Source organism: Microcaecilia unicolor, chromosome 9 (genome assembly GCF_901765095.1).
Source record: "Microcaecilia unicolor chromosome 9, aMicUni1.1, whole genome shotgun sequence".
Classification (NCBI taxonomy): domain Eukaryota; kingdom Metazoa; phylum Chordata; class Amphibia; order Gymnophiona; family Siphonopidae; genus Microcaecilia; species Microcaecilia unicolor.
In genome coordinates, this window is record NC_044039.1 from 2,515,164 (window position 1) to 2,537,244 (window position 22,081).

Below are 22,081 nucleotides of genomic sequence, written 5' to 3' on the forward strand. Positions count from 1 at the left end.
CCTTGTGAACAGGTGTATATGGAATAACAAGATTTGAAAGATACAAAGGGACCCCAGTGTGATATGTCTTGTGAACTAACATGAGAATTTTGAAAGGAAAATGAAACTGAATAGGGAGCCAATGCAACTGAAATAATGGAGGCAAAGCATGATCGTGACTATTTGCGTTGCAAAGAAAGCGAGCAGCGCAGTTTTGGAGTGTTTGAAGTCTTTTTAATTGAGATTGAGGTAGTTCTGCATATATCACATTACAATAGTCCAAATGGGACACAAGTAATGCATAGAGGGCAGTATGAAGTGATTGAAAATCAAGCATAGGGTGAATAGTAAGCAAGGAGTGCAATGTAGAAAAGCTTAACCTAATCACCTCTGAAATATGTTTAGTAAAGTAGAGTTGAGAATCGAACCAAACTCCAAGGTTGCGGAAACGGAAGACCAGTGCAATTGGCAAGTTGAAAAGAATCGGGACAGTATCAGGCAGTGGAAGTGAACCAGTAACCCAACAAGACGTTGTTGATGTGGTGGTGTTGCTCATGGCCAAGAACATACATTGATAAAACCACAAGAAAAGTGGAAACTTGGGTCAACAGAACACTGCTCAGCAATTCACTGTAAGAAAATGCCAGTACTGCTCACAGCACGTTGGGAGGAGAGAGCTCACATGATACAGCAGTTCAGTGTCCTCACTACCCCCCCCCCCCCACCCCGAGCAGCAACCTTTCAAGATTTGTGGTTCAGTGGGAACAATTTTCCATGCACACTTGGAAGACCATGTTCCTGAATGGACAATTCAGAAATTGCATGGCAGTCTCTAAATTTGATGGTATGAGCCATGTTCCTTGATGTTTGCTCCTCATTTGAAAGTATGTGGGAGAGCGGGTTATGTATGTTTAAAAATATGTAGTGTAAATCTAACATTTGTTTTTATTATTCTGGAGCTGTAGGAACCCGTTAGATGGAAAAATATACAAATTGAATCATGACACAGATTGTCAGACAACACATGTCGTATACATACTTATACGTCCTTGCCAGAAAATATATGTAGGCAAAACTAAGAGACGATTACATCATCGGATTACTGAGCACCGCTCTTGCATAAATACGTTGAAAAGAGGTGCCCCATTAGGGACACATTGGCAGGATAAGGGCCACGATTTTGAGTCCCTCCGATGTTTTGCAATAGATTATGTTCCACGTAACACTAGAGGTGGTGACAGAGATAAGATCCTGATTAAAAAAAAGAACAAAAATAGATCTATACACTTCAGTCCATAGAACCGCCTGGACTAAATATGCAAATAGAATGGTCAGCGTTTAAAAAAATATGTTTTCCACACACCTCACAATTAAAGCAAATTACATCTAGTTAATTGGGTGAACGGGGTGTTAATTACATTGATGCCTTTAAATAGTTGGACCCTGCTTCTGGTCCGAGCTTTCACTGCCGGTGCCACAGAGAAAGTGGACGCCATTTTGTAAGGTTGGTGGTTATCGTAATTTACATGAATATGCTTTCACCATAAGCGATAATGCAGTAATTCTGTGGTGTCATTTTGGTTTCAGGAATTGTGACTTGCCATTAGTTACTTGGCCCCCTGAGGAAGCTCAACTATAGAGTGAAACGGAGAGCCCCGTTGGGCAAATTTAAGCTAAGTGACATTATTCAGATTACTTAATCTCTATGTAATATTGAAAATTAGTCACAACTTACTCATATACATTTGATGTGCAGTTTTTTTGACCAATGATAAGAACGGAGTCATATAAATGCGGGTATTGAGTACAATATTTGTTCTGCTACCACGCGGTGACTACTGAGGTCTTTTTCTCCACTTTACTAACTTGGTATCACGTGTAAATGCAAATATCTATGGTGATTAAGTTAGTTTAGTTTATTTCAGCTCACTATTAGTATCATACTTAATTTTGCTGAAGAATTGTCTTGTGGGATCTGTATCTACAGTTGAGGTATATGCCACAATTATCTTTACAGATTCCACACTCTCCTTTGAACCTCAAGTTGATAATTTCATAAGAAAAGATTTTTTTCAAGCTTAAGCAACAAATTGATTTGGTCCACTTATCTCAAGAACATAAGTATATAAGTAAAGCCACACTGGGAAAAGACCAAGGGTCCATCGAGCTCAGCATCCTGTCCACGACAGCGGCCAATCCAGGCCAAGGGCACCTGGCGAGCTTCCCAAACGTACAAACATTCTATACATGTTATTCCTGGAATTGTGGATTTTTCCCAAGTCCATTTAGTAGTGGTTTATGGACTTGTCCTTTAGGAAACAGTCTAACCCCTTTTTAAACTCTGTCAAGCTAACTGCCTTCACCATGTTCTCCGGCAACGCATTTCAGAGTTTAATTATGCGTTGGGTGAAGAAACATTTTCTCCGATTTGTTTTAAATTTACTACACTGTAGTTTCATTGCATGCCCCCTAGTCCTAGTATTTTTGGAAAGCGTGAACAGACGCTTCACATCCACCTGTTCCACTCCACTCATTATTTTATATACCTCTATCATGTCTCCCCTCAGCCGTCTCTTCTCCAAGCTGAAAAGCCCTAGCCTCCTTAGTCTTTCTTCATAGGGAAGTCGTCTCATCCCCGTTATCATTTTAGTCGCCCTTCGCTGCACCTTTTCCAGTTCTAATATATCTTTCTTGAGATGCGGCGACCAAAATTGAACACAATACTCAAGGTGCGGTCGCACCATGGAGTGATACAATGGCATTATAACTTCCTCACACCTGTTTTCCATACCTTTCCTAATAATACCCAACATTCTATTCGCTTTCCTAGCCGCAGCAGCACACTGAGCAGAAGGTTTCAACGTATTATCAACGAGGACACCCATTTTACTCTATTGTTCCAATTGATAATATTATCTCATTTAGACTACTGTAATTCCATCTTTGTTGATATTTTAGAGAAACTACTAAGCAAACTTCAACTACTACAAAACACAGCTACTAGACTGATTTTTAGATGTAAATGGTACGATAGGGCTTCCCCTCTCCTGGTAAAATTTCACTGACTTCCAGACAAAGCACGGATAACTCATAAAATTTCATGTATAAATTTTAAAGCAGTTTATGGTCAAACAGCTGAATACATGATTGCTTTGTTGCATAGATCAAATTCACTCCATACTTTCCACTCCCAAGATTGGAACTCAGGTGTCTTTATACCAAGCTGCGGTAAAAAGGGCCCTGCGCTAGAAGCAGGGGTTGTTTTTGCCACACGCTGACTCCCTTTTTACCGCAGTGGTAAAAAAGGCTGAAAATAGCAATGGCCATGCGGTAAGATTGTTCTTAACATGTGGCCACACGAGGGGGGCACTTACTACCACCCATTGAGGTGGTGGTTAGGGTTCCCGTGTTAACCTGGCAGTAACTGGGTAGCGTGTGGTGCTACCTGATTACTGCTGGATTAGCGCTACGCTACATAATGTGTTCCAATGCTGGAAGTACTGCGGGTGCCTGCGTTGGGCCAGTGGTAGCTCCAGAGTAGCTTTGGGCTTACTGCCACTTTGTAAAAGGGGCCCCTGAGTTGTCCATTTGTTAAGTGGGTCCTTTATAAAAGGCAGCTAATTCTTTTTTCAATCTGCTTACCTTTAGAATAGGCTTCCTTTGGTATTAAGCACAATAGATCTTATAATTTATTTCGCAAATTGTTAAAAACTTTTACATTTTTGATATTGTAAAATGCTTTTTGCACTTTATATTTAGTTGTGACATCCCAAGGTTGCATATTGCTCATGACCATGTGAGAATAATCAGTTTACAGAAATCCAGATTAGATTAAATTAGATTAGATCAGAATACACATGAACAGAGCACACGCACAAATTCACTCCCCCGTCGGATCAGACACATACTTTATTACTTGGGGATCTGTCTATTTTAGTAAGGCACACAGGGGTCCTTTTACTAAGCCGTGGCAAAAAGTGGCTTGTGGTAGTGTGGATGTGTGTTTTTTGGCACGCATCAGGCCAGTTTTTACCGTGTCTGGGAAAAAGGGCTTTTTTCAAAGGGCTGGGAAAAGAGCCTATGGTAAAATTGAACCAGTGCACCTTAATGCCATCCACTGATCTAGCAGTAAGGGCTCATGTGTTACATGCGCGGTGACCAGTTGGCGCATGCCAACTGCCGATTAACACTGGAAACTCCGTGCATGGTATGAAATAAAGAAATAATTTGTACCACCAGTATGGACACATACAAAATCGGAAATTACCGCCTGGCAGTAGTCTCATTTCAACACATGCTGCATGCGTGTGGAACCTACTCAACCTTTGTAAAAGGACCCAATAGGGACCTATAGAAAATAGGCATAAACAGGCACCTTTTCAGACTTTTCACATAGACACATGTTTATAAAATGATCCCTCCATGTACCTGGTAAAGTAGCTGATGGCCTGAAGGTCAGAGTCCTGTGGTCGCAGATTATTGTGCATGTATCTCAGGTCCTGGACACCTCTTAGCTCTGGCAGGCCTGCCTGCATCATCTTTCCAAGCAGAATAACGAGAAAAATTAGTCATGTTGAACAGAAGAAAGACAGCTAAAGAAAAGTACAGGAAACAGAACTATCCATGCTCAAAATATACAAAAGTAAATCTAAAGGAAGTGGAAACCATGATAGTAACATAGTAACATAGTACATGACGGCAGAAAAAGACCTGCACGGTCTATCCAGTCTGCCCAACAAGATAACTCATATGTGCTAATTTTGTGTATACCCTACTTTGATTTGTACCTGTGCACTTCAGGGCACAGACCGTATAAGTCTGCCCAGCACTATCCCCGCCTCCTAACCACCGGCTCTGGCACAGACCGTAAAAGTCTGCCCAGCACTTACCCCGCCTCCTAACCACCAGTCCTGTCTCCCACCACCGGCTCTGCCACCCGATCTCGACTAAGCTCCTGAGGATCTATTCCTTCTGCACAGGATTCCTTTATGCTTATCCCACGCATGTTTGAATTCCGTTACCGTTTTCATTTGGACAATTATTGATACAATTAATCCCTCAAGAAACGTCAACCTTATTTATTATTTACAAAGTTTATAAATCAGCAGTCCAGAAATCTGGGTGGAGTAGAATAAAACAAACATAATCAAATCACATAAAACACCATCAATACACTCAATAAACAGAACCTTAATCTTGACGCCCAAGCCCGCCCACCAACTATGCTTCGGAAAATGCTCTCTGGAACAGCAAAGCCTTTGTCTGTTTCTTAAACACTGCCAAAGAAGTCAATTGTCGTACATAAATAGGCAAAGCATTCCATAACTGAGTTCCGACAACAGAAAGAATTCACATACAAACAGTCTGCAGTCGAACACTGCGGATAGAGGGAACAGTCAACAATTGTTAATCCTATAATTGCAAGGATCTTGTAGGACAATACTTCTGCAACTTTTGAACCATAGCATAAGGAGCCTTATCAAGTAGTGCCTTAAAAACCAATTCCGGTAATTTAAATTGAATCCGCCAGGCAATGGGCAACCAATACACGTTTTTTTAAAATGTGAGGTAATATGCTCCAACTTGTTTGTTCTAAACTACCATGCTACACTTAGAGAGAGGAGGAGATAGTGGATGCTGCGGACGGGTAGACTAGATGGGTCACTTGCCCTTTATTTATTTGTTACATTTGTATCCCACATTTTCCCACATATTTGCAGGCTCAATGTGGCTTACATAGTACCAGAGGGGACTTTGCAGGCTCCGGTGTGAACAAATACAGGGTGATGTTGTGGTAAGATCAAGTTCATGTGGCACAGCCACATTAGGGAATCGGAGAACGGAAGAGTTGTGTTATGTCCATTACGTGCTTTAGTTTGGTTGTGTTGCAGAGATCAGGCATTTAAGTTGGATCGGTAGGGTATGCCTTTTTAAACAGGTTGGTTTTGAGTGATTTCCGGAATTTGAGAGCTTAGCAGTAATGTTCATTACTGTCATGATATGTGCAAAATGAAAGCATTTGGAGACATCCCCCCCCCCCCCCCCCCCCCCCCCCGTTTTGGGGGAATATTTTTCTATCTTTCTGCCACATTTTCTTGGTCATGGACTGCATTTCTCGGTACTTGAGGATCTTCTCTCTCTCCACATGATTCACAGACTAATCGCTTGGGACTGACACCTTTATGATTAATGCCATTCTATCTCTCTTTTACCACTCTGTCCATTTTTCTTGCATCGAGCTTTATATTGATTGGAATGGGAATGTCCCCTGCGATCATAATCTCTCCATTCTCCATAATTCTCTTAGGGACGTGATCCCAATGTTGTCTGGTACAGTGATGCTTGGTCTTTTCCCAGTGTGGCATTACTTATGTAGAATGTGGTAAAGGCGGTTAGCTTAGCGGAGTTTAAAAAGGACGGCTTCCTAAAGGAAAAGTCCATAGACCGTTATTAAATGGACTTGGGGAAAATCCACTATTTCTGGGATAAGCAGTATAAAATGTTTTGTACTTTTTTGGGATCTTGCCGGGTATTTGCGATCTGGATTGACCACTGTTGGAAACAGGATGCTGGGCTCGATAGACCTTTGGTCTTTCCCAGTATGGCAATACTTACATACTTATGTACTTATGTTTACATAAAGAGATATTATGCCACCAGAACTTTGCAGGCAGCTATGAGATGGGTAGCAGTGTCAGCTCTTTCTATGCTTGCTATAAAGCATCTCGTCTGTAATCCGCTGCAGGGACTAATGGCCGTGTTGGCTAATTTGGGAATGTTATTTAATGAGTGTACAGCTTAATTCATTTTGATTACCTTCTCCCCGATGCAAGCTTCTGCCAAAACATTGGCTGATGTTGGGAGCGAGACTCTGGGCCATTACCAATGTGGGTTTTGGCATGCACAGTTTATCAGTGAGAATGACCAGTTCAGCTTACTGAGGGTCTTTATATGTCTGACATTGTTTCTAGTCCTTTCATATTGGACACCAGAGAGCGGAATCTTTTCAGGAGAGTTACAATGTATCCTATTGCTTTGTCTAATTGACTCTCCTACAACTGTTACATGCCAGCTTGCTACACAGAAGAGATTTGGACTCTGAAAGGTTTCTCAGTGATAAGGAAGCATTTCTCCCTCCGTAGAGACTGGATGTCAAGTGGCCCTTTAATATCCATCATTTTGCCTGAACACTGATGGCAGCTTTAAAATAGTTTTTGTATTTTCTTATGTAAAGGCGGTTGAGCACCTGTGGCACTGCTTGCCCGATTGCTCTGAAACCCTCATCCCTTTTTCTGATGTACGCAAGGTGCTCCTGCAGAGTGTAGGCACTGTGTGTTTGTTTGGATAGCTCCAGTGTACATAGAAACACAGACAAATGTAGGCAGATATAGACCATCCGGCCGATATTCAGCAGCCCCTGGGTACAGCGCTGTCTGCCCAATGCGAGCGCTAAACCCGGATACTCAATGCAGGCTATCTTTGGTGACTGGCATTGAATATTCAGGGGGGTTTGGCCAGCTTAAATGTAACTGGCTATTCAGCGCTGTCTGGGTAAGTTTACAGCGGCCAAAGATAGACCTGCTATTTGGATGGCCCGATTTGGCAGCCAAACGTAGCCGGCAACGAGCGGAATATTTGTGGCTAGAGCTGCCACGTGCTGACTGTGAATTTTCAGCGGGAAATAGCCAGTTATCCGCTGTTGCAATCTTCAAATAGCCGGTTAAGTGCTATTAAACTGGCCAGGAGCCATATCTGGCTGGTTAAACAGTGCTGAATTTTGGCTGGCATATGGCTCTTCGGTCTGCCCATCCGTGCCAGCTTACACTTTCTTTGAAATTTTCTCAGGTCATTGGTCATTACATTGTGACAAAACTAAAAATCAAGATAATCAAACTGAAAAGTTGCCACTAAATCAGGGGTGTATCTGGACTCCGGCGGTAGGGGGGCCAGAGCCAGAGGGAGGGGGCACAGTTTAGCCCCCCCCCACCGACCCCCCTCCCCCACCATTGCCAGACCTACCCGCCACCAACGATTCTCTCCACCCCCCCTCCCGCCGTCAACCCTCCCCCGCTGCCATTGCTTACCTTTGCTGGCTGGGGACCCCAACCCCCACCAGCCGAGGTACGCTTGTACCTGCCGCTGCCTTTAAAAATAGTTCTTCATCTGGCGGGGGACCCCAACCCCCGCCAGCCGACCTGAGGTCCTCCGTGGCCGTGCTGCTGTTGAATGCTGCTCAGGGACGGAAAGTATGGATTTCTCCTGACCTTTCCAGAGCTAGGAAAGGCGAAAATTGTTTTTTTGGCAAAGTGCCAGGGAACATTGTCTGTTGGTGCTGGGTTTTTAATTAAGATTTCCTTGTAAACGTTTGGTGAGAAATGAAAATGTGTAATATGTTTTCTTTATTCCTCAACCCTTTCTGAATATTACGAAATTTGCCTCTGAGGAATTAGCTCCCGTACCCTCTGCCTTTGTGGTATAAGTTTGGACGTTTCTGGTCTGTGATATATGTTTGACATTCCTGCTTACAGTAGGGACTTTTTCTTGTTACATTCTCTGTACCCCTTAGTACTTGTGGGATAAAATTGTATTAAAAAGCATGATTCCTTTTGGTTTTTTTTGCTAGTTTATTTCCTTTTTTCTGCTTTTCATGTTTTCTGTCATTAACCCCCCAATTTACAAAGCCTCGCTAGTGGCTACCGGTGTTGTAATGTTGGCTGCGTTGGCATTGCTGCATGGATTTGTAAACAGGGGGGTATATTACTTGTACAAGAATTGTCTTGTAATTATATTGAAAATTTAATTTAACCCCCCCCCTAAAAAAAAATTGTTACCATGCATTACTGGGCACCTTAATTGCTGATGGTCCCATTATTTTCAATAGGGCTTTAATTAGTAAAAAATGCATGACAGAGGTAAAGAGGGTTTCTGCACCACAGTGAATCAGCCTCTAAACTTTGTGGCTCTGAAAATTAACAAGGAAATAATGGATTTACAGACTCGTAAGGCTGTTGTTTTGCAGCACATCTTACCAGCTCCAGGAGGTTCAGAAGCAGGTAGCTGTGCTTCCGAATAATGTTGTAAGCCTGGCAACACAACTCGACAAACTCCTGGAAGCGCCCTGGGTTCTTCCCGCCTTCAGTGATGAAGTATTCCATCTCAGATGTGAAGACGAAGGGAGCCCGATCTCTTCAAACACAAATGAAGACCATATTAAGAGTTACCATTTATACGTGTTGTTTCATGTTTCTCTCTCCGGGAGGTTTCTCTGTGTCTGTGCATCATGGTGCGTGCAAACACTGGCAAAGCGGGCATCGCATGCTGGTTATAAACCGGAGTTTCAATTGCTTCAAATGGCAGCTACTGCATTGTAAAGCTGAATGAAATTTATGTAATTTCATCTGTCTGGTGCTATATTTCATTGTTCCAATTATAATTGTGTTGACATCCAGCTGCTCACAGGGTGAGTTTCACTTTGCTCAGCAAAAGAAAAAAAAAAATGATGAAAAAGTATTGTTTTGCTAAATCCAGCTGTACCATAGCTCACATATGTCATTACTGGGGAAACATTCATTTAAACAAGTTTTATTTGCTGCCTACATGTTAAATGAAAACAATCGATGTAGTTCACAAGTGAAATCACCTTTCAAAACCTTCCCTTTCCCGCCCTTCTTAATAAAACCTGCCAGTGTGTCTTCAAACAATTTCAAAGGGAAACCTTACAAAGCATTTCCCTTTGAAGAAAATGCATTTGGGGAGAAGTGGGTACAATGAAAGCCCCCTGTGCAGGTCCCTTTCCCAAACTTTATCTGCCTTGATACTGTTCCAGTCTGGACATGAATAGAAAGGGGGCCATAATGAACAGCAGGATGGCTTTTACCCACTGTGGGGGAGGAGGGAGAGGGGGGGGGAGGGCAATTTTCAGCTGATCTGTTCCTGGGGATAAAGAGCAGTTTACCCATGGAAAAACGTTCACAGTTATGTTCCCCATAGAAAAGCAACGGCATATTTTCAAAGCACTTAAACTTACAAAGTTCCATAGGCTGTTATGTAACGTTTGTAAGTCTAAGTGCTTCGAACGTGAACCCCACTCGTTTGTCCTACGTTTCTGTGTGTCATTGTAGTCGTGACCCATTTATAGGGAGAATACCAAATAGGTATCCCCTGGATTTGGGGAACCCACATGTAAGTGGAGCATGGTGAGGGCTGGTGCAAGGGTATTGGACACCCTAGGTAAAACATCAGCCTTATACCCCCCCCCCCCCATTCAATGACACTGGCTGCACATACTGTAGCAGGTCATGCTCAGTGGCGTAGGAAGGGGGGGCGGTGGGGCGGTCTGCCCCGGGTGCACGTCGCTGGGGGGTGTCGTCGCCTCACTGGTTCCTTGCTCTCTCTGCCCCGGAACAGGTTCCTGTTCCGGGGCAGAGAGAGCAAGGAACCAGCGAGGTGCCGACACCCCCCAGCGGCGTGCACTCGGCGGATTGGCTCTCCCGCCCGCCCCTCACCGCCATCCAGGTATGTTCTTGCAGGGGGGGGGGTTGTGCTACGGAGGGGGGAGGGTGCGTCGCGCTGCACCCAGGGGGGGGGGGATGCGCAGCGGCGACCCGCCCCGGGTGTCAGCTGCCCTCGTGACGCCACTGGTCATGCTTATCCACTCCTACGCTAGCTAAGGTAACGTTCAAGCAACTTTCTTTAAACTAGTCCTTTATTTCCATCTTTGCTTACACCCTACACTGCCTATTAAAATATTTTCTTGTGTGCTGTGTTGACATTGTAACATAACATTATATGCCTTACTTTGTATTGTTGTTTGAATATTTTTACAGCTGTAATTGTCTGTTGCTTATGTTTGACTTATTCTTGCTGTACACCGGAGGTAGCTCCAGATTCGCGTGCGGTAAGGCTGCGTTGGGATTACCACTGCTTTGTAAAAGGGCCCCAGTATTCTACAAGTTATGCCCGTCACTTGAAGGTGACGCCACAGTCTACACATGCTCTGCCCACATATAAACCCACCCCCTGTATTAACGTGGATTCTGCCCTCAGACGCTGCCGTATAGGTTACTAGCAATTATTTGCGCGTCTAAACCCCAATTTATAGAATTTCCTCCTTAGAATTTCATTTACACTTTTAGATTAAAGCTGAGGGACAAAGTCAATGGACAGTCGCCATGTGCAGAATCTGTATGCAGTTTCCAAATTTATTATTTTTACACTGTGCTGATGATAATTTGATGGTAATCTTGCGTCTCAATATAATAATTGTCTAAAGAACCAACCTTTTTATGGGTCCAAGTTTTTGGGCGTGACCTAAAAACTTTCCAAAGTCGATGTGAAACATGTGGCCAGTGTTGGTCAGCATGATATTATCATTATGTCTGTCACAGACTCCCAGGATAAATGTGACAATGCACCAACCAGCACATGAGTAAAAGAAGTTATTCACCGCCTGCGCAACCAAAAAAAAGATAAAGTCTCCATCAATACAGCAAGAAAACAACATTTCTAACGCTTTATGACAGTCCCTAAAAATTGCATCTTAGCATGCCCATGCCACGCCAACCCTACTCCGCTACAAAGCGCCTCTGAAGATAGAAAGCTCTGTATTAGCAAAAGGGAATCTCTTGATCAATTTGACGGGATCTAATTCTCCCATGGACATTACAAAGGACGTCGGACTAGGCACTTCTGGGATTGCTGGGTAACAAGTGTCAGAGGGTGACCCAGGAATCAAGAGAAGGCTCCACCATTAAGAAAATACATTATTTATAAAGGTTTTTGCTCCTGGGAATGCTTAATAGCTCTAAGTTAATGCCAGTGCTCCTCTCATGCATAATTCAAGAAAAACCTCAGTGACCTGTACATTAAGGGAGTAATTCTGTAAAGTAAAGGGTAACATTTACATGCTGATTATACACAAAGAGGCGTATTATCAAAGCAATGGAGCTTTGTGAATCTATGCGCTTTGAAAATCAGCCCCAGTAATGTTTAGGATACGTCATATCCGCGTGCCTGCGCCTAGATCTGCGTATTTTACAGGCGGTAGGTAGGACTCACAGCTGAATCATTTATAGGATACGACAGGTAAGGTGCAAATCTCCACTACTGAAGTGGGTGAAGCAGTTACACAAGCTCCACATCTGGAATGACTAATATAATTTCTACATCTGCGTTAGGATTTACATTTTCTTACCAGGGTGCCAAAATCTGGAACAGTTTACCAATAAATCTGAGACAGATTCAGGATGATCTTATTTTCCAGAGAGCTCTGAAATCCTATTTAGAAATCCTATTTATTCTCAAATTAGGATTCAAGAAGTTATAAAATCTTTTTGTGCTGTTTTATTTACTATGGCGTAGCCACAGATGGGCCTGGGTGGGCCAGGGCCCACCCACTTAGGACACAGGCCCACCCAACAGTAGTACACGTTTAGCGGTAGCTGGTAGGGATCCCAAGCTTTGCCAGCTGAAGACTTCCCCGATAGTAACAAAAACGCTACTCTCCACGACACCAGCACCTACACATGCTCAGTTTTCAGCGCTTGCCTGCTGCAGACTGCCAAGCTGGAAAGAAGCATTTTTCCGACAGCTGAGAGATTTTTTTGGTGGTGGTGGGGGAGAATGCTTGGTGCCCACACTCTTCTTGCCTAGGCCCACCCAAAATCTGTTATCTGGCTGCGCCCCTGTATGGGATTGATATTCTGCGCAAATCCCGGATAGCCAAGCTATTTCCAGTGACCGGCATTGAACATCTGGCTTATTTTTTGGCCAGTTTGAAGGAAACCCGCTAGAATAAATATGGCCACTAAACCCACTTTAAAAATTGGTGCATAGCCGGTTAAATCATGCAATATAACCGGCTATCCGCTAGCCACTAACCAGGGATAGTCAGTGGGGAATAGCCACTTATCCCTCATTAAATATCGGCGGATGGTCGGTTAAGCACTATTTAACCGGTCAGCAGCCGTTCTGACCGGTTAAACAGAGCTGAATGTTGGGCAGTGATAGGAGTGATAGGAGTGTACTACCGTCCGCCTGGCCAGGACGAACAGACGGATGCGGAAATGTTAAAGGAAATCAGGGACGCAAACAAACTGGGCAACACAATAATAATGGGGGATTTCAATTACCCGCATATAGACTGGGTTAATGTAACATCTGTACACGCAAGGGACATAAGATTTCTTGATGAAATCAAGGACAGCTTCATGGAACAGCTAGTTCAGGAGCCGACAAGAGAAGGAAAAATACTAGACTTAGTCCTTAGTGGTGCTCATGATCTAGTGCAGGGGGTAACGATACGAGGGCCGCTTGATAACAGTGATCATAATATGATCGGTTTTGATATTGGCATTGAAGGAAGTGAAACTAGGAAATCAAGTACGCTAGCGTTTAACTATAGAAAAGGTGATTACGACAAAATGAGAAAAATGGTGAAAAAAAGACTGAAAGGAGCAGCTCGCAGAGTAAAAAACTTGCATCAGGCGTGGATGCTGTTTAAAAACACCATCCTGGAGGTTCAGGACAAATATATTCCACGTATTAGAAAAAAGGGAAAAAAGACTAAACGTCAGCCGGCGTGGCTAAACAGTAAGATAAAGGAAATCATTAGAGCCAAAAAACAATCCTTCAGAAAGTGGAGAAGAGAACCAACTGAAAGTAACAGGATAGATCATAAGGAATGCCAAGCCAAATGCAAAGCGGAGATAAGGAGGGCAAAAAAGGACTTTGAGAAGAAATTAGCGTTGGAAGCAAAAATACATAGTAAAAACTTTTTTAGATACATTAAAAGCAGGAAACCGGCCAAAGAGTCGGTTGGGCCGCTGGACGAAAATGGTGTTAAAGGGGCGATCAAGGAGGACAAAGCCGTAGCGGAGAAATTAAATGAATTCTTTGCTTCGGTCTTCACCGAGGAGGATTTGGGGGGGACACCGGTGCCGGAAAGAATATTTGAAGCGGGGGAGTCGGAGAAACTAAACAAATTCTCTGTAACCTTGGAGGATGTAATGGGTCAGTTCAGCAAGCTGAAGAGTAGTAAATCACCGGGACCTGATGGTATTCATCCCAGAGTATTAATAGAACTAAAAAATGAACTTGCGGAGCTACTGTTAGAAATATGCAATCTGTCCCTAAAATCGAGTGTAATACCGGAAGACTGGAGGGTAGCCAATGTTACTCCGATTTTTAAGAAAGGTTCCAGAGGAGATCCGGGAAATTATAGACCGGTGAGTCTGACGTCGGTGCCGGGCAAGATGGTGGAGGCTATTATTAAGAATAAAATTGCAGAGCATATACAAAAACATGGACTGATGAGACAAAGTCAGCACGGATTTAGTGAAGGGAAGTCTTGCCTCACCAATCTAATGCATTTTTTTGAGGGGGTAAGCAAACATGTGGACAATGGGGAGCCGGTTGATATTGTATATCTGGATTTTCAGAAGGCGTTTGACAAAGTGCCGCACGAAAGACTCCTGAAGAAATTGCAGAGTCATGGAATCGGAGGTAGGGTATTATTATGGATTAAGAACTGGTTGAAAGATAGGAAGCAGAGAGTAGGATTGCGTGGCCAGTATTCTCAGTGGAGGAGGGTAGTTAGTGGGGTCCCGCAGGGGTCTGTGCTGGGTCCGTTGCTTTTTAATGTATTTATAAATGACCTAGAGATGGGAATAACTAGTGAGGTAATTAAATTCGCCGATGACACAAAATTATTCAGGGTCGTCAAGTCGCAGGAGGAATGTGAACGATTACAGGAGGACCTTGCGAGACTGGGAGAATGGGCGTGCAAGTGGCAGATGAAGTTCAATGTTGACAAGTGCAAAGTGATGCATGTGGGTAAGAGGAACCCGAATTATAGCTACGTCTTGCAAGGTTCCGCGTTAGGAGTTACGGATCAAGAAAGGGATCTGGGTGTCGTCGTCGATGATACGCTGAAACCTTCTGCTCAGTGTGCTGCTGCGGCTAGGAAAGCGAATAGATTGTTGGGTGTTATTAGGAAGGGTATGGAGTCCAGGTGTGCGGATGTTATAATGCCGTTGTATCGCTCCATGGTGCGACCGCACCTGGAGTATTGTGTTCAGTACTGGTCTCCGTATCTCAAAAAAGATATAGTAGAATTGGAAAAGGTACAGCGAAGGGCGACGAAAATGATAGTGGGGATGGGACGACTTTCCTATGAAGAGAGGCTGAGAAGGCTAGGGCTTTTCAGCTTGGAGAAGAGACGGCTGAGGGGAGATATGATAGAAGTGTATAAAATAATGAGTGGAATGGATCGGGTGGATGTGAAGCGACTGTTCACGCTATCCAAAAATACTAGGACTAGAGGGCATGAGTTGAAGCTACAGTGTGGTAAATTTAAAACGAATCGGAGAAAATGTTTCTTCACCCAACGTGTAATTAGACTCTGGAATTCGTTGCCGGAGAACGTGGTACGGGCGGTTAGCTTGACGGAGTTTAAAAAGGGGTTAGATAGATTCCTAAAGGACAAGTCCATAGACCGCTATTAAATGGACTGGAAAAATTCCTCATTTTTAGGTATAACTTGTCTGGAATGTTTTTACGTTTGGGGAGCGTGCCAGGTGCCCTTGACCTGGATTGGCCACTGTCGGTGACAGGATGCTGGGCTAGATGGACCTTTGGTCTTTCCCAGTATGGCACTACTTATGTACTTATGTACTTATGTACTTATGTAAGATCTGTTTTGAAGCTAATTGGTAATAAGGCAGAAAAAATATATTAATATAGCATACAGTAAGTGCTCAGGCCTAATTATAGGTATAGGAATCCTGTGCAGAAGGAAGGGATCCTCAGGAGTTTAGCCTAGAATGGGTGGCAGAGCTGGTGGTTGGGAGGCGGGGCTAGTGCTGGGCAGACTTATATGGTCTGTGCCAGAGCTGGTGGTGGAAGGCGGGACTGGTAGTTGGGAGGCGGGGATAGTGCTGGGCAGACTTATAGGGTCTGTGCCAGAGCTGGTGGTTGGGAGGCGGGGTTGGTGGTTGGGAGGCGGGGATAGGGCTGGCCAGACTTATACGGTCTGTGCACTGAAGAGGACAGTACAAATAAAAAAGTAGCACATATGAATTTATCTTCTTGGGCACACTGGAAGGACCGTGCAGGTCTTTTTCTGCCGTCATCTACTATGTTTACTATGTATTTTATACTGGAAAGTGGGCTGCAAACAGGGCTCTATAAATAGATGCCCCTTGATAGAATCACCAGGAAGACATCTTATTTTTTTCCCTATTTTAAGTGTGATTGTCCTTTGACCTGTCCACTTGTCACATAAACCTTGAGAAACAGAGTTAGGTTGATTTGCTGGAGAAACTCTGAAGGACCTGCTGCAGGGCTGTGAGTAGCTTGCTTTTTTGTTTTTTTTTACTGCTTTTTGTTTGTTTGTTTTTTCAGCTCTTGTTGCCTATTACCTTTGAAACGTCTTTCAAACCTTGCTGTTATATTCCCTGACTCGATGTGATAATTGTTTTAGAATTGAGCCTGACTGTTAGTTCTAGAGGGAAGCTTGCTTTTTAAAAAATGTTTATTACCTCTCTAGGTATTTACTGTTGTTAATTTTATTTGTATATAAGCTGTACACTCGCTGATATAATTGAGTATTCAGACAAGCGCGTTCCACTCTTATGCACAATGATTAATAATTCTGCCTGCTTGTCATATCCTGGTCACTGTACAAAGCTTTTTTGAAATTGGATGCCGCTGTTTTTGATACTTTCATTCTGATGTTCTTTGCATGTTCTCAACTGGTTTGCATGGTTCTGATATGATTTTTTTTTTTTTTGTTACATTTGTACCCCACGCTTTCCCACTCATGGCAGGCTCTATGTGGCAGGCAATGGAGGGTTAAGCGACTTGCCCAGAGTCACAAGGAGCTGCCTGTGCCGGGAATCAAACTCAGTTCCTCAGTTCCCCAGGACCAAAGTCCACCACCCTAACCACTAGGCCACTCCATGTGAATGACTATTACTGTGTGATTTTTAATTTTTTATTGTCTTGTCCTACGGTTTTGCCTCTGATGCAACCTCTTGGCAAAACGTGGCCACGTCAGGCATAATTATTTATTTGTTTGAATTAAAGTCCTTGATATCGCTTTCTACATTTTTTGATCTGCTGTTTGTTCCGCAGATCATCTACCTTTTCTGCATTCACCATTCTTTATTAAATACATGTGGTCATGCAGATTGTACCTCTGCAGCCAAGGACCTTTACATCAGATGGGGATCAGCGTAAGTGTACAATGTAGCTTCAGTTTCTGCCCTTTTGCCCCTCATACTGTATACAGACATATAGCTGCTATATGCCTTTATAAAGTAGGTCATACATAGGTGCCTCCCTGCCAATTAGCCCAGGTAATCCTCCCTGAGGGTAATTGAATAGCAAGCCACGTAAAGAGTGATCAACTTACCTTTTGATAACTAACTTGTGAAGGATGGTGACGTCTAAACCATTTGAGAATTGTGTTTTCTTTCAGGGGTCCTATGATTCCAGACTGACGGTGGATTTTTGCCAGGGTTATGGCGTCTGGGACCATGTGCACTAGTCCTAAATGGAGAGAAATGTGAACCGTATTTAACCTGTTAAAACAAACCACTGTCTGAGCAGCAGGTTCTCAAGATGTTCTCCTGTCTTTAGGGTGAGGAAATTTCTGGACCCTGTGCCTAGTCTGCACTGAATAATAAACTGAAGCAGTATAAGATGGACCCTAGTGTCTGCCGTTGTCAGTAGGAGAAATATATGGGCGTCTCTAGTGTTTTGGAGGGAACCATTGAAGGTTTTGCTTCATCTGGGTATAAGAGGATTTGTGAGTGTTGTGAACCTTAAGGGGCCCCCCAACCCAACGCACCTTCGTCGTCAGTGGGTGGCCCATTGCGGCGCCCTGGCCGTCGTCAATGTGAGTGAATTGGTCCGCCTCCGCCCTCAACGTCATAACGTTTGACGCGAGGGCGGGGCCCCGAGGCTGTGAGTTTCTTGGCTTCAGAGCTTCGAACTTATGAACCTTGGCTTCAGTGACGTCATCCGACAATAGAACGTTGAGGGTGAGTTTTATATATATATAGATAGTTTATTCAGACTTTCTCTACCCCCCATACTGACATGCAGAACAGGGCGGTGTAAAATTTGTAAATTTAAAATTTATATAGAAAAAAAAGGAAAAGGAACCATAATAAATATAGGACAGAGAAAAACATTCATACTAATGGTAAAGAAGAATCAATAACCAAATAGAACACATTTTTTAAGCATCGGTTTAAGGAAAACTTTCAGGGATGGTCACCCAGTAGTCAGAGAGTGACAACTATTAGCAACCATCTATGGGTCAAAAGCCTGCAGTGGGACACAAAGCTGAATTCTATCATTTTAACTCAGAACTCGCTTGGCACAGGGCAAGGCATGGGCGTGTCCAACATTTTCGCAAATAAGTTAAAGAAAACTATTTAGGCGTGTGCAGTTATGGCCGCTGTTGACATGACCTAACTATTGACATGTAAATGCTGAATAATTTGAGTATTTTATTACGGAAAATGAGTGCCCAGTGCCATTATAGAATTAGAGCTTAGACTGCTGCGTCTCAACACCCTTTACGGAATTGCCCAGTTGATGAATTCCACTGGCACTCTTTAGTCATGCTCTATACCCCTCTTTTTAGTGTTTACAGTGGCAGATTTTGGATAAGAACAGTGATGCTCTACAAAAACTCCTTTGAGTAATCTGTTGGGAACCAACAGACCAATTCTTGAGCTTCTGTAAAGGACCCAGCACAGGACTCTGACCTGGCCAGGAAACAGAATAGCTGTGGATTTAATTGAACTTAACAATTTGTATACCATTCCCCCCCCCACCCCATCATTTGAGTCCTAGACCATTCACTGCATCTTGTGTGTGGGTGCTGAGTGTTTGTTTCACACTCTCTACCAACCTTGATCTTTTCCTGTACACACAGAGCTGTAGATGATCATATGGAGGTCCAAACCTTCCTGCAGCCACATCTTGTCCATGACCCTAATTATCTGCAGAACCAGCATATCCTGACGCAGGTCATCGCCTATCTGTGGAAGACAAAGGTGAAGCCTAGATATAGCTCGTATAATATTTAATCTTTCATGAGCATAATTAGTTCATTGATAGAGTCTAAGATGTTGATTCTGGTGACTCTTGTAGACTGGATAACAGAATTTCACACCCCTGTAAAACCTGCAATTCTGGCCTTCACTGACAGAACGTCCATTTTGGGGGGAGTCCTTACCGCTACCTATTGAGGTGGTGGTAAGGGTTCCGCACTAACCCGGTGGTAACTGGACAGCATGCAGCACTGCCCGATTACCCACCCTTAGCGCTGGATATGACAGCACGCTAGGGACGGGAAGTACCGCCAGGTTGCTGTGGTAGCCTGGTACTACTTCCTGTTTAGCGAACAGTAAGCCCGCATTGGGCTTTTCACCGCTTAGTAAAAGGGGCCCACAGTGTGGAAAAACTGGCTATCGCAAAATGTGTTAAAAGCATTTCGCAGTAATTTGCCCGTTTCTGTGCGCTAAGCACATGTGTTAGCTATTTAAAAATATATTTTTGAAGAAGGGGTGTGTCATGGGCAGAAAATGGACATCCCTGTGCTACCAGGTTGGCATGTTCTGATTTGTATGTGCCAAGTGGATAACACAGACTTAACACAGGACCACTAGCCACTTCTTAAAGGCGAGGCAGTACATGCTCCCAAGTTAATTATTTGCAAGGAACATTAGCGCATGAACTGCAAATAAGAAAATCCCCTAAAAGACGTAAAAAGTGTCATGTTAAATCTGGACTTTGTGCTAAGGGGCCCATTTACTAAAGGACACTGAAATCTGAGCTTAGTGCGTTTCCCGTGCACTGTGTCCACTCTGATGAAATGCCAGGCCATGTGCACACTGCATTCTGTGACCCTTCTGTAATGCTTCCCGAGGTTACAGCTGCTACAGTCCAGCTACGTAACCGCCTCATACTGCTCAGCCGAGAACTCCCAGTTCCTTCTTCCTGGTTTCACTTTTTAGAGAAATGCACATTCTGAAATCTCAGGAATGGTACAAACTCCTACAAGACTGAGGAATGACACTGAATTTCTTTTTAAAACACTTTGTAATGATGTTACCAGTGTAGAAAAATGTGTTCTTTTGAAAATCTGGTTGTGTAATGTCATTTTAAGATCATTAAATTAGGATTATAAAGCTGTCACATAGGGCAGAAGTATGAGCTGACAAAGCACGAGGGCTCTCATTTAAAGTCTGTAAGGAAAACTCCTTTTTAGGAGAGATGACTCTCGTGAAATGAACGAGCCATTCAGTCCTAGAATTCACATGGAATGTGTTAAAGGAGGGAAGGGTTCAAGTGTTTGATCCCTCTTTTCTCCACACTCTTCTGATTCACTGTAGATGAATGCAACTGTCTCTTCTTACACTATTGGCAAAGCTGAATAGGGAACTATCCTTTGAATACTTTGAAGTTTCACACATGGGAATTGAGTTGAGCGTAGAACCAACTCTCCATTTTAAGATGGTGTCAGTGCATAGGAGGCATGAGGCTCAGAAAATTCCTTTCTTAGACTTTTTAACTGGCCTTCATCACACTGAAGTAACACCTTCTCCAACTGAAGGAACTGCTTACCTTAAAAATGACATTGACAGGTTTGCCAAGAGGATCTGCATTGACGAAAGACACTTTCACAGGGGAAGCGTTGGAAGTGAAATACGTACATGCCTTAAAGAAAAAGAAGGTAACACAGAGCTTAGTGGCAAGACTGGGTAATGCTTGAATATTACCTACGTATTTTCCTAGATTGATACTATAGAATTAAATACTTGTGCTCAGACACTCCTGAATGGCAGTTTTGGAACAGACTAAAGGGTTTGTGGGTTGATGTAGATATGTTAAAATTTACTAGACCATGAGCTACATATCCATTGTTCAAGCACTGGATTTAATTTCAGATCGTAGAAAGAAGGCACGGTAAAAGCTATGGCAAAATGAAAAAGGCTAGAGAGGTTGGGAAAAGTCCGGGGGAGGGAGAGGTTTTTGGTGGAAATTATCCCGGGGAAGAATTGTCCTGGATGAGAATTGTCCAAGGGGGTGGGAACTGTCCGAGTGACCTACTCGCCGGATACCCTTAGTGTAAGTCTGAGAAGCTCTGGCTAGAACCAGCAGAAGCTGGGGACCTGTGTTTCCATCCAGTGAGACACATGGAAAAATAGGAACCATAAGTGCAGTCATTTTAAACATTTTATTGGAAAGGTGGTGAAAATATGAATAAAGTATTCTTCACGCTGCTTCTGCACATATCTGTAAGAGCCAGTCACCAAGACATATTACCTCTCTGTTAATTCCTTGTACCAGAACAGCAGGGTCCAGGGGGAGTCGACATGTGTTTTCCTCTTGAAAGAATCTTTCCAGCTGACTGAGCTCAGTCTTTAGAACCCCCTATGGGACAACAGGTGGGTGAGACAAAAATAATACAGTGAGAGCCAAGATAGGCTGACACAAGCATAGGAACGAGGAAGAGAAGAAAAGCGGGAGATTAATTGGAGTTTGCAGGGGCTGTGATATTACATGGCAGATTGAATCGACCTTCTGGTTGATATTCAAAACAATTTAACCGGGAAGAAATGGCTACTGACCAGTTAAATCACTTGTTTGGGGCAATCTGCTAATTTCCCACCTATCCCCTGGTTGCCAACCATCTGCCCTTTGCCAGAGTCATTTTACAACTATCCCCTGATTGCCAATCGACTTAACTTCCATATAAGGGTTAAGCTCCGCCCAGGTCATTCCAGGATGCACCAGGCAGGGCAGGGCACCACCATTTTGAGAAGGCGGCCGCAGAGGAGGGAGGGAGTGCTACTCTCCTTCCTCCAACTTCGGGGGGCAGGGGAGGGGTAGGCTGTATGAGCGTGTGTGTGTGTGTGTGTGCGTGTGCTGGTGCCTATCCCCTGTCTTCAATCACAGTTATTTTACACCTAGCCACTAACTGCCAATCATCTTCCCACTTCAAAGCACTGCTGCTGTTTCTTCGTCTTCCTTTTAGGGCAACCTTCGAAAGCTAATCAAGAAATGTATTAAGTTATGTCCA

At 43.5% G+C, this 22,081-nt stretch overlaps 1 protein-coding gene across 1 annotated transcript in view; it reads right to left on the reverse strand.

The window, feature by feature from the left end:
- PIK3C2G (phosphatidylinositol-4-phosphate 3-kinase catalytic subunit type 2 gamma) overlaps positions 1 to 22,081 on the reverse strand; it is a 170,973-nt gene that overhangs the window by 48,607 nt on the left and 100,285 nt on the right. Inside the window, exons 20-26 of the mRNA XM_030215213.1 lie at positions 21,325 to 21,432; positions 20,623 to 20,715; positions 18,905 to 19,034; positions 17,393 to 17,529; positions 11,259 to 11,428; positions 9,009 to 9,165; positions 4,408 to 4,517 (exon numbers count right to left, since the gene is read on the reverse strand). Of these exons, the coding sequence (XP_030071073.1) occupies positions 4,408 to 4,517; positions 9,009 to 9,165; positions 11,259 to 11,428; positions 17,393 to 17,529; positions 18,905 to 19,034; positions 20,623 to 20,715; positions 21,325 to 21,432 (905 nt within the window). The remainder of the gene's footprint in view (positions 1 to 4,407; positions 4,518 to 9,008; positions 9,166 to 11,258; positions 11,429 to 17,392; positions 17,530 to 18,904; positions 19,035 to 20,622; positions 20,716 to 21,324; positions 21,433 to 22,081) is intronic.